General features: G+C 51.4%; 1 protein-coding gene across 1 annotated transcript in view; it reads left to right on the plus strand.

Annotated features, from left to right (window-relative positions):
• Nucleotides 1–17224, plus strand: part of LOC130024615 (CAP-Gly domain-containing linker protein 1-like) — a 151000-nt gene that overhangs the window by 40529 nt on the left and 93247 nt on the right. Inside the window, 2 exon segments of the mRNA XM_056115318.1 lie at nt 6036–6105; nt 9750–9968. Coding sequence (XP_055971293.1) covers nt 6036–6105; nt 9750–9968 — 289 coding nt within the window.

Raw genomic sequence — 17224 nt, forward strand, 5'->3', positions numbered from 1 at the left:
CTTTTCTCTAAGTTTTCAGGGTACCTTAAATATCCAACCCACACGGCAGAGCCTGGCAAGCTATCCGTGGTCTATGCCAAATAGACCAAATTGATATGCCAAATCCAGTAATAAATGGATCTCATTTCCCTAACCCTGAATATGCAGAGTCGAGAAGGATATAGAAGGAGAGGCTGATAAAACACCAAGGCAGACATAGGCTGCCAAAACGCAGAAAAACAAAAATGATTGTCTGTACTTTTAATGCTCGTACGCTGGCATCTACTGCATCCATTGAAGACCTTATGGTACAAGCGCGAAAGATCAAGTACGACATCATTGGTCTGACCGAAACGAGAAGACATCAATCCCATCATGCTGTTTTCGACACTGGAGAAGAACTGTTCCTTGGAACGTGTGATAAAAGAGGCGTCGGTGGTGTTGGTATCCTTGTCAATACAAACTTAGTCATGAGCATTGATTCATTCGAATGCCTAACAACCCGAATCGGACGATTACACTTGAATAAATGTGGCTCACTACCGGAAGTTTCTATCTTTGTTGTCTATGCACCAACATCCAGTTATGGTGAAAGAGAAAATGAGAAATTCTACATGGAGCTGGAGAAGTTCAATAAAAAAGATCACACCTTCTACAAGATCATTGTCAGTGATTTTAATGCCAAGATAGGACCAAGAAGATCAGTCGATGAACTGCACATCGGAACCCATGGCCTGGAATGGAACGAACAGGGTGACAGACTGTCTGAGTTCATCATGTCAACCAAAACCTTCCATGGTAACTCACAATTCCAAAAGGCTGAATCTAAACGTTGGACATGGGAGTCTCCCGATGGACGGTTCCACAATGAAATAGACCACATCATATTCAATCAGCGGTTTTGCCTAACCGATGTTGCTGTTGTCCCAAAATTCCAAACGGGATCAGACCACCGTCTTCTTCGTGCAAAATTCTACCTCACAGAACGAGGAGAAAAGAATGCAAGGTTTAAGAAGAGGACTCCCAGAACAACCACCAACTGGGAGCTCTTTGGCTCTATTGTGGCAACATGGGAAGATGCCGTCATTGACAACATTGATGAGGAATACGATCGAATGATTCAGCACCTCCATGATTGTGCAAGGAATGCCAAGAGATAAATAACCACAAAAAACCGTCTTTCTTCGAACACTCTTGAACTTATTCGCCAACGTGGCTTGGCACATGCCTCAGGCAACCACAAGCGAACATCCGAACTGGCAAAACAGTGCAGAGAAGCCATCAAGGATGACCTCAAAAACAGGAGAGCTGCAGTACTGGTAGATGCAGCAGGAGCTGGGAAAAACATTCGTAATGCCCGCCTGTCCTTCACCAACTACAAAACCAAGATGACTGCCCTCCGACATCATGATGGATCTATCACATCTTCCAGAAGGGCAATGGAGAAGATTATTCATGACTTCTACTCAGATCTCTTTAATAGCCACATCCACTTGCCCACATACCACATACCACATGATGGATATGTCGTTCCCAATGTTCTCCCTTCCGAAATCCAACATGCCATCTCGTCGGTAAAGAAACAAAGAGCACCTGGCCCAGACAAGATCAGACCTGAACAACTGAAGAACTTACCATCAGTACTCATCAATACATTGGCTCGACTTTTCACACGCTACCTGTCTGAATGCAAGGTTCCATCCCAATGGAAAACCAGCAGGACTGTACTACTATACAAGAAAGGAGACACCCACGACATTGGCAACTATCGCCCAATCTGCCTATTGTCTGTCATCTACAAACTATTCACTCGAGTCATCCTGAATAGGGTTAGCAGAACGCTAGATGAAGGACAACCATGTGAACAAGCTGGATTCCGAAAAGGATTCAGTACCATCGACCATATCCACACAATAACCAAGCTCATTGAGGTATCTCGGGAGTTCAAGATGCCGCTCTGTCTAACGTTCATTGATTTAAAGAAGGCCTTTGATTCTGTTGAGACGGAAGCGGTCATGGAAGCCCTAGCCAATCAGGGCGTACAAACTCAATACATCAGGATCCTTCGTGAGCTCAATTGCGGATTCACTACCAAAATCTCACCATTCTACAAAGAAGTACTCATCCATATCAAGAGAGGGGTTCGGCAGGGTGATACCATTTCACTAAAACTCTTCAGTGCCACCCTCGAGAACATCATGCGACGATGGAATGGGAAAACATGGGAGTGAAGATAGATGGTCGGCAACTACACCACCTCCGCTTTGCTGATGACATCGTTCTAATAACACCAAACATCAGCCAAGCAGCACAAATGCTGAACGAATTTGACCGTGAATGTGGAAAGGTCGGACTACAGATGAATCTTACGAAGACAATGTTTATGAGAAACAGCCTTGTTCCTGGCGCTCCATTCGCTCTCAATGGAACCACCATCTCCGAATGCAACGGTTATATATACCTAGGTCGAGAAAACAACATGATGAATGACCTGGCACCTGAGTTGCGCAGGAGGAAGAGAGCGGCTTGGAATGCCTTCAAGAGCATTGAAGAAATAACTAAAAGGACAAAGAACCTCCAGCTACGAACACACCTCTTTGATTCCACTATTCTTCCTGCATTAACATATGCCTCAGAGACCTGGACCCTATGAAAACAGGATGAGAACGTTATTCGGGTCTCTCAAAGAGGAATCGAAAGAACTATGCTTGGAATATCACGATTCACTCAAATGAGAGATAGAATCCGGAGTTCTGATCTTCGTCAACGCTCAAGACTCAGGGATGCTGTCTCATTTGCCAAGACATCAAAAATCAGATGGGCTGGACACGTAATGAGGTTTACAGACAACCGCTGGACTAGAGCCATTACTGATTGGATTCCACGAGACATCAAAAGATCACGTGGACGCCCACCTATAAGATGGTCAGACTTCTTCGTCAAGACCCTAAATGATCGGTTTAAGGCTCTGCATGTTGCTAGAACGAACAGATACCATTGGGCTACGCTAGCACGCAACTGGGATGAATGGAGACATTACTGGCACCCGCTCGAATAAATCAATGAATAACGGGGATTAAGTGATTAAGTGATAAGTGATTTATTTGTTTGCTTTGCTTTGGTTTTTGCTTGGGGCCTCACCTGATGATGCTCAGGGGTTACTCTTGGGGGTCCTCAGGGGTCCATATTTGACTCTTTGATGCCAGGGAAGCACATTCCCACTATAATATCTATCTGGCTCCCGGAGTTTTTCTTTTCTAATATTGTCTTTTTCTGAAAGGTTGTGTTTTGTTTGCAAATATGATTTTATATGTTTTGTTTACTATCTTTATGACAGGGAGCACTTCTGAACAATTTCTCTTTCAAAGTGTCAGGTTGGCTCTTAGGGGTGCCCGGGCCAGAACTCTGGCTCTTTCTTCTGTGGGGTGAGGTTTCTCCATGCTGAGTTTCTTAAGATAATCTGTAGACCGAAAAGCATTGATTTATTTGAGTTTTCACCCAGATGTTTTTCCTATGGCACATTTTTCACTGGAAATAGGGAAAATTGGGCATGGCTGGAGTTCTGGCAGGCAGAGTGGGGACCCCCCCCGAAGTGTGTAACCACCACCTAGAGTGTGTGACCCTCAGCCTCAGCGAGAAAGGGAGGGAAATGGAAAATAAATACCGGAATGAAGGGGAAGATGCAAGGGGGAAACACATCAGCTTGATAATGTCTTCTAAAAACGGCGTACTGGACCAGAGAGATAGTAATGTGGGTAGGGCACTTGCCTTGTCCCTTGCAGACCCGGGTTTGTTCCCTGGCACCCCATACGGTCCCCCAAGCCCCGCCAGGTGTGACCCCCAGTACCAAGCCAGGGAATCAGCCGGAACACGTGCACGGCCCCAAAGTTCCCAGTGCCTGTCTGCGCCCTCTGCGCCCTCTATCATTGGAAGCTTGTGCAGGTGTGTTTGAGATGTGACCACGTTTCCCTGCATTCCTTGGGCGTGTGAGTTGATTTGTGGTACTGCTGCTGCTGGTCTCAAGACACGACCTTTCGAGAACGCAGGTGCATCACCAGATTTCTGGGCACCATTTCCCCTCGGCATGTTGGTCTCAGCAGCACCTTAAGAGAAAGAACCTGGGGCTCGCTCGGGTTTTGGGCTGCTGTCACCCAGCTCCATGTGTGTTTGCTCACGTCTCTGGGCTTCAGCCTGTGGAATCCAGAACTTCCTGGGCTCCCCCGATGGTCTCTCCCCACCCCAGTCATGAAGCAGGGAGGGGCTTGCATGCCCTTGTGTGGTGACAGGACACAGGCCTGCATGCTCCTGTGTAGTAATAGGATACGGGCCTGCCTGCCCCTGTGTGGTGACAGGACAGGGGCCTGCCCGGCCCTGTGTGGTGACAGGACTAGGGATTCGCCTTCCATCTGAGCCATTGCAGGTCTAGGAGCGGCCTCTCTGCTCCCTTTCCCAGTCAGCAGTGCGGAAGCGTTGAGGAAGCGGCTTGGTCACCCCAGCTGAGGATAGGAGCTGTCTCGGTCACACCCAGGGTTGCTCCTGGCCCTGCGTGGGCGGGGCAAGGCCATCCCAACAGACAGACCTAAGACAGGTCCTTGCCACGGGCCCCACATCCGCCCGTGGATGCTGCATTCACGCCTTCTCTCCCGCCCTGAACCACGAAGGCCCCCGAGCCCGCATCACCTGGGGAGCCCCGAGTTCAGGATAGGAGGGACCCACACACCACCAGTTATGACCCTAGTGGCTGTTAAAGAGGAATTCCAAGGGCTGGAGCTATATACATTCGGAGGGCATTTGCCTTGCACGCAGGTGACCCAGGTTCAATCCCCGGCATCCCATATGGTCCCCGAAGCACCACCAGAATAATTCCTGAGTGCTGAGCCAGGGATATCCCCTGAGCCTCACCGGGTGGGAGTTGTTAGAGGTGTCTCTGTAGTAATACGCTGTTTTTCAAAATGAATATTTTGTTTGGGTGCTCAGGGCTTGGCAGGCCGGGCAGGAGCCGGCTGAGCTGTCCACAGGCAGACACAGTTCCCGCTCTGAACAGTCACCTGGGCCCCTGAGCAGTTCAAAAGAGGCCCCCTAATGCTTTCCTTCCACGGAATCTTCCTCTCTGCTCTGATGCAATGTGGAGCTTCTGGTCCTTTTCTGAGAACTCTTTGGACATCCCGACCAGGATGTTTGGACTGAAGTGTGAGGCTGCACCCCAGACTTGGCAGAGACATCCTACGGGATCTTTGGGGATGTTATGCTCACTCTGGGCCAGGCTCTCTGGGAGGTCGCCCTCTCTACCCCGCCCTCAGTCTGCACCCCTCGTCCTCACGCCGTTGGGGTGCACGACTGTTGGCCGCTGCCTTAGACAGTGTCAAAGATTCCACAATGAGCAGCTGGAATAATAGCACAGCAGGTAGGGTGTTTGCCTTGCATGTGGCCGATGTGGGTTCGATTCCCAGCATCACATATGGTCCCCCGAGCACCACTAGGAGTAGTTCTTGAGTGCATGAGCCAGGCGTAACCCCAGTACATTGCCGGGTGTGACCCAAAAAGAAAAAAATTAAAAAAGAGTCCTGCGATGGGCACCAACAGTGCTGCCCCATCAGGTGGAGTGCAGGTGAAGCGCATTGCGTGATTTTTCTCCTCTGCTCTCCGCGCTTGCTGGATGAAGGGATTGAGGCACAGGAGTGATCTTGAGGCCCCGCTGGGGACCGTGTGTGCTCTGTCAGCCCTGCTGAACCATCCGCCTGGGGGGCGCGTGCGTGCTCTTTGCTCTTTCTGGGCCAAAGATTTTTTTTTTGTCTGCGTGTTAAATGGACCTTGTGGCCCTTCTCCGAGACTGTGGCTGCCCTCCTGTTGTCCCCTGTAACACTCGCTGCTGTATGTGGGAGAGGCTGCTTGCCCTTCTACAAGCCCAGAGTGTTCTGCTGTGTGGTCACGCGGGCATGCGGAGGCCAGCCTTTCCACGCCCGCCCAGCAATGCTCACCCCCAGTAGAGGTGCTGCCTTGGGGCCTCGGCGCTGACTCACAGAGCCTGTGCCCACGCGCCTGGCCCTCTCCCACAGGAGTGCTACCTGGACAGAGACCAGATGGGCCTGTACCACGCGACCAAGGGCCTGATGATGCTGCAGGCCTGTACGGGACCATCCCCTAGATCTTCGGCAAGGGCGAGTGCGCCAGGGTGAGCTGGGGCGGGGAGGGAGGCCGCTCTCCTGCGGGTGGGGTTTGGGGCTCCACCTCGCAGTGCTCTTGGCTCTGTGCTCGGGCCACCACAATGAGTCTGTCTGCATGCAAGGCGTGACCCCTGGCCCCTCTGCTGTCTCCCAGCCCTCTTTCCTTTTCTCTTTTCTGTTCTTTATCTTTTCTTTTCCATCCCTACTCTCCCTCCCTCTCTCGCCCTCTCCCTCCTCCCACTCTCTCCGTACCCAGCAGTGCTCGGGGCTCACTCCTGGCAGGGTTTGAGGGATCATATGTGGTGCGAGGAATTGAACCTGTGTCAGCCACCTGCAAGGCAAGCATCCTACCCACCATACTGTCTCAGGCCTGTCTTGTTTTATTTTATTGTTCCATTTTTTTCCATCTTATTTTTAAATTTTGGATTGCCGGGCACCTTTTAGCTTCATTTTAAAATCCGCCCATTGCTAAAAAGGCTCTCCCTGACTCTGTACTTTGTTCCCAGCAAGTGGCCAATATGATGATCAGGATGAAGAGAGCGTTTACAGAAAGTCAGAATTCAATATTTCCTGATTTTGATAAACTCTTGTTGCTTGATTGAAATGTGGATTTATTAACACCCCTTGCGACTCAGCTGACATACGAAGGACTCATCGATGAAATTTATGGCATCCAGAACAGTAAGTGAAGCGACATCATTTACTAATAGGTTAGCTGAGTAAAATCAATCTCAAAAGTGTCTTGTTTTAAAGGTGTGGCCTTTGTGGGTAAGTCAGAATACTTGAAAATGTCAGGGAGTGACTTTCAGCCCAAGGTTAAAGCAAGCCCGAGTCAGGACACCATCGCGGAAACCGAGGCGAAGGCCTTGTGCAGAGGGCCATGCGGTGTGCAGCCCCGCTGCTCGGGCCGCCCAGGGAGGCGTGAGGAATAGAGCGTTTCTGAGGGGTGCCTGGGTCTGAGGTCAGGGGACTTTGGCCCCGGATGTTAGATTCTGTAGCATTTCAGATCTGAGTGGGGGCTAGGAAAGCTCACGGGGCTAGTGCCAGGCGCACAGCCAGCACTCGGTTCATTCCGCGCTCCTGCCTGTCCAGTGAGCACTGAGCCGGGAGTATCTCCTGCTGGGATACAGTCTGAGAAGTTTCCCACAGTCTGATTCGTGTCTTTTCTTCAGAACAGGGAGCCCCAGGCCGCAAGAGGGGTAACTCCGGCGCCTCCAGGAGTGGCCCTGGCCGGGGGCTTGGGAAACAGCCCTGGGGATAGAGCCCGGATCTGGAAGGACAGGGATGCACCTAACTGCATGGGGTCTCTCTGGGGACACAGAGCCCTACAGCTGCTGAGTGCTGGCCGAATCCAGACAGTGCTGTCTGTCCAGTGTGCCAAGCTGGTTATCGCAGAGTGGATTGCGATGGTGTGTGTGTGTGTGTGTGTGTATGTGTGTGTGTGTGTGGGTTCGTGTGTGTTAGTGTGTATGTCACTGCAGTGGTGAATGTGTGGCTCAGTGACAGTGGCCACGGAAGCAGAACAGGACCACACATGGAGGCATTTCCACACAACAAAGCGTTTTCCTGCTCTTTCAGGATTATGGGGTTTTTTTCCGGTTGTTTTAGACCAGTTGTTCTGAAGGATAACTTCTTAAGTTGCTTCCTTTTGTGGGGACAGTCATAAGCAGTGCCAAAGGGACTGCGGGGCTGATCTCTGTGATTTTCTGCTCTGTGGGGCCAGTCCGTGGCCCTGCGGCTACCGGGGCTGTGCCTGGCAGTAGCTGGGGGTGATGCCACACACACAGCCTCTCCCCAGACTCCTGCTCCGAGCTTTCACTGGCACGGGAGCACCCCGTGCGAGGGGTCCCCGCCTCTTGGTGCTTCCGCAAGTCCCTTGATGGATCTGGCAGAGGTGCTGGGGTTTTGGGTGTAGAGGTGTGAGAGATGGGTCTTGTGGGGTGCCTCCGGGGGGAAGGAGTTCCGGGAGCTCATAGTCTCTTCACATCACACACTTACCTCTGATCAAACATTTAATTAAGGGAGAGGGCTGGAGTGATAGCACAGCGGGTAGGGCATTTGCCTTGCACAGAGCTCAAGCCCGGGTTCGATTCCCAGCATCCCATATGGTGCCCTGAGCACCGCCAGGAGTAATTCCTGAGTGCAGAGCCAGGAGTAACTCCTGTTCATTGCTGGGTGTGACCCCCCCCAAAAGAAACCATTAAGAGAAATCTGAAAAACAAGGGGAAATTGGGCTCCCCCTTAACTCCCCAGCTCTGCGCCTGTGGCTGGACCGAGGGCGATGGCAGGCCCGTGCAGGAGCTGCGTGCAGGCTGCCTGGGCCAGCGGCTGCCCCTCTGCTTTGAGCTGGAATGCGAGGTCTTGCCGACCTCGTGTATCTCAGCATGTGCTCAGGTCCCGGGTCCCGCGGCCACCGTGGCGTGCTGTCTCCAGACGCTGGTGCCCGGGCTGTTCCGAGGGGCTTAGGATTTGGAAAGCATCCGAGAAGTATTTTTCTTCCGTCGTTCACTTTCTCTCCCCACATTCTCCGATGCAGGAGTTCTTGTTGTTGCTTTATGATTCTCAGCACCCACCCCACAGTGCTCAGGTTCCACATGGGGCAGTGCTCAGAGGAACAGACAGCTGGACTTGAGCGTGCGGTGCCCCCGATGACCCATCTCTCTGGACCCACAGCAGTGGAGCTGATTGTGTGTAGACACGTCGGGATTTGTGTTGAAAGTGGAGGAGATGATTTTTTGAAAGGAACCAACTTGGAGCTAGAGGCAGTGCAGCAGTTAGGGTGAGTTTGGTCCCCAGGACCGCATATGGTTCCCCCAGTCACTGCCAAGAATTAGCCCAGAGCACAGAGCCAGGAATAAGCCTTGAGCACTGACAGGTTTGGCCCAAAAATCAGAGAAAGGAAACAGAAAGGAAAGAAGCCATCGGAGCTGTCTCCCGCCCTCAAGCACACTTCCGTGCTGAGATGATTCCTGGGATCTTGTTTTTTTCTTTTTCGTTTTCTTTTTCTTTTTTGGAGAGTATCTTCCCAGCATGGCAAAGCCTGTCTAGCTACCCGTGACGTGTTCTATATGGCAAACAAAGTAACAAGTCTCAAAATGGAGATGTTACTGGGCCCGCTTGAGCAAAATCAATGAACAATGGGAGGACAGTGACAGGGGTCACACTTGGCAATGCACAGGGTTTACTCCTGGCGCTGCACTCAGGAGTTACTCCTGGCGGTGCTCAGGGGGCCATATGGGATGCTGGGAATCGAACCTGGGTCTGCCCTGTGCAAGGCAAACACCCTCCCTGCTGTGCTATCACTCCTGCCCCATCGTGGGCTCCTCTTGGCTTGTTGAAATGGCGGTATAGACGGCATGCACTTGCACGCGCCAGCAGGACAGACCTGCAGTTAGGCCGCCCTGGGGCATGTTTCCTCGGGTGGCCCCATCCTGAGTTCGGTTCGGGCTGGCAGTATCAGGAGGCATCCCGCGGACCAGGCCAGGGAAGCCGTGCGTGAAAAGCGTGAGTGTCCTACGCTCGTGCGCATCTAGTGACTCAAAGCCTAGTGCTCTCCCCTGACAGGAAGTCTCTGGAGTCTCACTTGGGGTTTCCCCTCCCGTGCAGGTCATGTAAAGCTGCCACCCGAGAAATTCGCCCCAAAGAGGCAGGGTGATGGGCAGGACTTGCCCACAGAGTCCAAGAAGCTGCCGCTGAACTCAGCTGAGGAGCTCTACGTCGAGATCCTAGACCGCAACTTCAATGCCGTGGGCGCCGTGCTCAGCAAGAAGGCCAAGGTCATCTTGGCCGCCTTTGAGGTAACTGGGGCCTGGGGCCAAGCGGCAGGTGGGCTGTGGGCTCCTGGGGAAAGGTGGTGCCAGGCCCTCTCCTGGTGTCAGGTCCTTTGCCAGTCATCGTCTGCACTCCCTGTCCCTCCCTCCTTCCTCCCAGCCGCTGGCGTTGGCGGCATTTCCACTAGCTCCTGCACCTAGGGAATCCGGGTTCAGCCCGAGCAGGCTGGGAAGGCGTGTGATAATGAGAGCACAGTCCCCGGCCCCCAGCTTCCTTAGAACCTCGCGCCCTCCTGCTGCTCATTTATTCTGGGTTCAGCTCACTTTTGAAACCTGAATCAGTAAAATGATAGAAGCTGAATTTTTTAACTCTGGGGGAAGTTTTTAAAAATCACTTTTTCCCTTGAAGGATGGATTTCCTGATTTCATCTTTTTTAGGAGTTATCTCCACTCTATCAGTATTTGTATTTCTTTGGGTTTTTTTTTTTTGTTTGTTTGTTTGTTTTAAGGGGAGGCACACCCAGAGGTGCTCAGGGCTAACTCCTGGTTCTGCGCTAAGGGATCAATTCTGGTGGGCTGAGGCAACCACATGGGATGCTGGGGATCGAACCCAGGCTGGCCGCATGCAAGGCAAGCACCTCGCCACTGTTCTGTCACTCTGACCCCTTGGTTGTTGTATTTCTGAAGTTGCTTTTGTCTCACTTGGGTTTTGTTCCTCAATTTTTTATTTCCTCACCGTGACTTATAAAGCTATGGATAAGAAGTGTCAGGCATTCACTGTTCCAGCTCCGAGTTCGCCATGGTGTCCAGTTCCCTCCCTTCCCGCTGCCAGTGCTCAGGGCTGGCTCCTGGCAGGCCTCGGGGTTCTGTGGGGAGGCCGGGCACTGAGCAAGCGCCTCCCACACTGTATAGCTTGGACCCAGGAAACGTTTTACACTTGATTTGCTATTGTTGAGGTCTCCGGCTATACGATCGTTAGCTTTTGTGGCTTCAAGGCACAGTTTGCTGAGCTCCACATCCCTGGCAGGGACCATGCAGTGTCAGGTGTGGCCTGCGTGGGCCCTGGGCTCCCTCCCGTCCACATGGTCTCCCAGTGCTGCAGGATGTGGCTGTCGCAGTACCTGGACCCACCAACCTGCCTTTTCTATTTTCCTGTGGCTGTGGGATCTGGTTATAGCCTAATTCGTTTTGTGTCCATTTCTCACACTAAAAATTAAGTTGGGGGAGCCGGAGTGATAGCACAGCAGGTAAGGCGCTTACCTTGCATGCAGCTGACCTGGACTCACTCCCCAGCCTTCCATGTGGTCCCGGTGCATGCCAGGAGTGATTCCTGAGTGCCAGGCCAGAAGGAAGAGGGCAGAGCCATGCGTCAGCTCTGCACCACCAGGTCTGATCCATAAAGCTGTAGGGGCGGGGTTGGGGGGGAGAGAGAGAGAAGGAGAGAAGAGATTGGGAAATTGGGTAGAGGGTGGAGATGGCAGGGCTGAGCAGGGTAGGCTGGAGCACACTGTGTTCCTCCCCAAAGTCAAATCCAGGATGGCAGCGTGGAGGATGTTTGCCTTTAATGCGGCCAACCCAGGTTGTGATCCCTGAGTGCAGCACCAGGAGGGAGCCCTGAGCACCGCAGGGTATGGCCTCCACCAAAACAAAAAAACAAAAAGAGATCCCATGGCCCATTGGCAGAGAGGAGTTGGTTGACTCCAGGTGTCGCTCTCGAATCCTCCGCAGAACCCCACGGACATCTCGGCTATGCCTCCCTCAGCATGCGGCTGGCCCAGCTGCTCTCCCGGCCTGGTTGGCGCAGAATCGAGGAATTTCTGCACATCCTCCCGGGTCCCCACTTCGAGGAGTGGCAGCCGCTGCCCAGGTGCCTGCAGAAGAAACGTAGGTTTGTGAGTGATTTTGTTTTCGTGACCCGCCTTTCCCCTTGATTGAGTCTTGGCAAGACCTGAAGACTTTCATCTTACATTCTCATTTTTAGAAATAAAATTGCTTACATTTTTCATTCAAACTCTTGAGGTTCTGCAGTGTGACCTCAGGGCTGGGTGCAGGGTGTGCGGGAAATTCTGTTTCTCCCACACGCCCGTCCCAGCCTGTTTCCTACTGGTTATTTTCAGCACATATTTATTTGTTTGCTTTGCTTTGGTTTTTGCTTGGGGCTTCACCTGGTGATGCTCAGGGATTACTCTTGGCGGTCCTCAGGGGTCCATATTTGACTCTTTGATGCCTGGGAAGCACCTTCGCAGTGAACTATCTGTCGGGTCCCCGGGACATTTTCTTTTTTAAATGTTGTCTTTTTCTGAAAGGTGGAATTTTGTTTACAAATATGATTTTATATGTTTTGTTTACTATCTTTATGACAGGGAGCACTTCTGAAAAATTTCTCATTCGAAGTGTCAGCTTGGCTCTTAGGGGCGCCCGGGCCAGAACTCTGGCTCTTTCTTCTGTGCGGTGAGGTTTCTCCATGCTTAGTCCCTTAAGAGTATCTGTAGACCCAAAAGCATTGATTTATGTGAGTTTTCAACCAGATGTTTTTCCTATGGCATATTCTTCACTGGAAATAGGGAAAATTGGGCATGGCTGGAGTTCTGGCAGGCCGAGTGAGACCCCCCACCCCCCAAGTGGGTAACCACCATCTAGAGTGTGCGACCCTCAGCCTCAGCGAGAAAGGGAAAATAAATACTGTAATGAAGGGGAAGATGCAAGGGGGAAACACATCGGCTTGATAATGTCTTCTAAAAACAGCGTACCAGGGCCAGAGAGATAGTAAGGTGGGTAGGGCACTTGCCTTGCCCCTGGCAGACCCGGGTTCGTTCCCAAGCACCCCATACGGTCCCCCAAGCCCGCGAAGTGTCACCCCCAGTGCCAAGCCAGGGAGTCAGCCTGAACCCGTGCACTTCCCCAAAGCTTCCGGTGCCTGTCTGCGCCCTCTGCGCCCTCTGCCATTGGAAGCTTGTGTAGGTGTGTTTGAGATGTGACCGCGTTTCCCTGCTTTCTTGGGTGTGTGCGTTGATTTGTGGTACTGCTGCTGCTGGTCTCAAGACACGACCTTTCTAGAACGCAGGTGCATCACCAGATTTCCGGGCACCCTATCTCCTCAGCATGTTGGTCTCAGCAGCACCTTAAGAGAAAGAACCCGGGCCTCGCTGTGCCATCGGCCCCTGTGGTTAACGTAAACAATTTTTTTTAATACGGAATTATGGCTGGAGCGATATTACAGTGGCAGGGCGTTTGCGTTGCACGCAGCCAACATGGCCGACCCGAGTTCGATTCCTCCACCCCTCTCGGAGAGCCCGGCAAGCTACCAAGCGTATCTCGCCCGCCCGGCAGAGCCTGGCAAGCTCCCCGTGACGTATTCGGTATGCCAAACTCAGTAACAACAAAGTCTCCAATGGAGACGTTACTGGGCCCGCTCGAGCAAATGGACGAACAACGGGAGGGCCTTTACTTTTTTCACTTTACTTACGGAATTCTGGGTGGTGTGGAGATAGCTCAGAGGGCTAGAGCCCCAGCATCACCTGGGGAGCCCCGGGTTCAGGACAGGAGGGACCCACACACCACCAGTTATGACCCTAGGGGCTTTTAAAGAGGAATTGCAAGGGCTGGAGCTATATACATTCGGAGGGCATTTGCCTTGCACGCAGCTGACCCAAGTTCAATCCCCGGCATCACATATGGTCCCCGAAGCACCACCAGAATAATTCCTGAGTGCTGAGCCAGGGGTATCCCCTGAGCCTCGCCGGGTGGGAGTTGTTAGAGGTGTCTCTGTAGTAATATGCCGTTTTTCAAAATGAATGTTTTGTTTGGGTGCTCGGGGCTGGGCAGGGCTGGGCAGGAGTCGGCTTAGCTGTCCGCAGGCAGACACAGTTCCCGCTCTGAACAGTCACCTGGGCCCTTGAGCAGTTCGAAAGATGCCCCCTAATGCTTTCCTTCCCCTGAATCATCCTCTCTACTCTGCTCCAATGCAGAGTTTCTGGTCCTTTTCTGAGAACTCTTTGGACATCCTGACCAGGGTGGCTTAGACTCAAGTGTGAGGCTGCACCCCAGACCTGGCGGACCCATCCTACGGAATCTTTGGGGATGTTATGCTCACTCTGGGCCACTCTTTGGGAGGTCTCCCTCTGCACCCCGCCCCCAGTCTGCACATCTCCACGGTGTTATATTTTTATTGTTAATTTTTTCACCCGGTGATGCACAGGGGTTACTCCTGGCTCTGCACTCAGGATTTACTCCTGGCGGTGCTCAGGGGACCATGTGGGGTGCTGGGATTCGAACCCACGTTGGCTGCATGCAAGGCAAATGCCCTCACTGCTGTCCTATCGTTCAAGCCCCAATACTAGAAGCTTCGGCCTGGGATTCTTGTTCCTTCGGGTCTTTTGCATGGAAGGGCGGGTGTGAGTCATAACTGAGCGACTGTGGGCGTTGGGGGGATTCTATAGCATGTGCGGTGCCCGTGAGTCTTCCGAGGCATGTGAGGTCGCCCCTGGCAGGTTCTGCAGGGCAGCTGGGGCTAGGACCTGGGTTAGGCCAGAGACCTGCCTCACCTCCGGTCACCTTCTCTCAGTCCTGTTTGCCGGCTTGCTCTTCTCTTCGAGCTCTTGCTAACTCTGATTTTTCCCCCTTACATGTGACAATTTCCTCTATCTGGATATTTTGAAGTTGAATGCCAGCGTGAGGTGGGTAACTGGGCTGGCTGATGACATTGAATAGATGCCGTTTGCATATGTCCTGTGCCTTCAGGCTATATATAGTCTTGAACTGTGTCTGCAGCTCCTGACATTTTGTTTGGAACGAAAGACTGATTTTTATGTAACTTCCTCATAGAACGGTGTGTGGTGCTGCCCATCACGCCACAGCTCCCAGGGCTGGTGTTTCCCTGTCCAGAAAATGCTGGACAGACGTGAGCCAAAGCTCTAGCTGGGAGGAAGCATTTGTACCGCGGGATGAAATAGAACTTTTCAAGAGATACAAAACAGACTTTTTCCCCCCCATTTTTAGTACCAGAGCAGATAATCCCCCAAGGTTATTTGCTTCCCTGAAAGAGATTTAGCTTGCCCTTTCAAAGTTCATTTAGAGCAGATCTTGGCGTTCAATCAGGGTTGGGTGGTAACTGAGGTCAGAGTGTTTGCTTATTTGTGGCCTTCTTTGTCTCTTAAGAGGAACCGTAGTTAGAGGCCACCAGAGAAAACAAAACACAAGCACCCGCTTCCTCCCAGCTTGGTTCCTCTGTTCTCAACCCCCGGCCATTTGTCTATACATCTTCCCCAGAACAGGCGGGGGACAGAGGTAGAGGGAAGGTCTGAGAAGCCCCTGCATGGTGCTCCCTGAACAGTGCTCCCCATCTTTGTGGCTTCTGTTGGGGTTCTGAAATGAGTCATCAGGTGCTAGTGACAAATGTCTCATGTATGGCGTGACACAAAGATGGAGTTTGTGCCTTCAGTCCCTAGGGTGGGAGGAGTGAGCATCGGGTTTTGGGGGTCAGTGGCAGGAGGATGTGACCCATAGCCTGTTGGCTTTATCTCGGGTGGGGGAACACGGATCGTTTGGGGAGAAGTGTGCTTGGGGTACAGATTTGTCGCATTTTTCTGGATTTCTCTCTCTCTCTCTCTCTCTCTCTCTCTCTCTTTATGTAGGAGTACGGCTATTTATCCAGCCACTGATTATCTGATTGAACTGTGCATGAACTCCACCTTACTTTTTTTTTCACTTTTTATGATTTTATTTATTGAATCACCGTGAGAGCAGTTACAAAGCTTTCAGGTCTAAGTCTCGGTCATACAATGAAACACCCGTACCTTCACCAGTGCCCATTCTCCACCCCCAACAACCCCAGTATATCCCCATCCCACACCCTCCCCCTACCAGTGGGGCAGATGATTTCCACATTACTCTCTCTCTACTTTGATCACATTCAATATTTTGACACCAGACCCACCATTATTATTTGAGATTTTGCCCCAACACTCAGATCTGCTGAAAAGGCAACAGTAGACAATTTGTTTTCTATTGCTGGTTATGAATAACATATGATGTTTCGTGGCTGCAGTACTGGCCGCACGATTTTGAAATTCTGACATTTGAACACTTAAATCTGGAGGGATTTCTGTCAAAACCTGTTGGGTTCCCGAGAATTGCTCCTGAGTCTCTGGGATCATGGTCGTTAAGCAAATTGATCAGGAGCCAGAAAGGCCGTTCGTGGGCAATGACTTGGGGTCTCTTGGGGACGGGGAGGACAGGACTGGCTCCACCCCCATCCTGTGAGGCCCAACAAGTTTTGTTACTGAGGTCCCAAGCCTGACTGTCCAGTGGCCTCTGGAGGATGGCGGCCACCGTGCCACCAGAGAGAACAGGCCAAGGCACGAAACCGTGGGCCCAGCACTGCAGGGACCAGACGCATTTCTGCCAAAAGCCACTGGGTTTCGAGATTTTTTCTGAGTCTCTGGGATCATGGTCATTAAGCAGTTCAATCAGGACCCAGAGAGGCCATGCCTCCAATGATCTAGCTGAGCCGGAGGTGATTTGTGGGTGTGTTTCCCACATACCTAACTTTTGGCCATTTACTTTCTTGGTAAACTTTGCCCCAAGTTTTTGGGGTCTGGCCAAAGGCACAACAGCAATTTTGGGGTATCTGGAAATGTGGAGGCGCCATCAGGCTGCTGATGCACTCGCCTCACAGGTACAGTGATTTTTGTTTCATGGTTTGTGTTTTTATGTAGGAGTACTGCTATTTATTCAGCCACTGATTAGCTAATTGAATTGGGCATGAACTCCACCTTACATTATTTTCCATAATTTTCTTTCTTTCTTTCTTTCTTTCTTTCTTTCTTTCTTTCTTTCTTTTTTCTTCTTATATTTATTTATTGAATCACTGTGGGAAAAGTTACAAAGCTTTCAGATTTAAGTCTCGGTCATACAATGATCAAACACCGTCTTCTTCACCCTTCACCAGTACTCATTTTTCACCACCAAGAACCCCAATATACCCCACCTCCCACCCACCCAATGCCTATGAGGCAAATGATTTCTAACTAACTCTTCTCTACATTGATTACATTCATTATTTCGACAAAAGATGCACCATGATTGCTTAGAATTTACCCCCCAACAATCAGAATGGCTGAAATGGCATTGTGAAATACCATTGTTTTTATATAGAAATTGTTTTCTATATAAGGTTCGGAGTTCCGGGGCTGGAGAGATAGCACAGCGGGTAGGGCGTTTGCCTTTCACGTGGCCAACCCGGGTTCGAGTCCCAGCATCCATATGTTCCCCTGAGCAATGCCAGGAGTAACTCCTGAGTGCAGAGCCAGG

The sequence above is a fragment of the Sorex fumeus genome, unplaced genomic scaffold (assembly GCF_029834395.1).
Source record: "Sorex fumeus unplaced genomic scaffold, SorFum_2.1 ptg000029l, whole genome shotgun sequence".
Lineage (NCBI taxonomy): Eukaryota > Metazoa > Chordata > Mammalia > Eulipotyphla > Soricidae > Sorex > Sorex fumeus.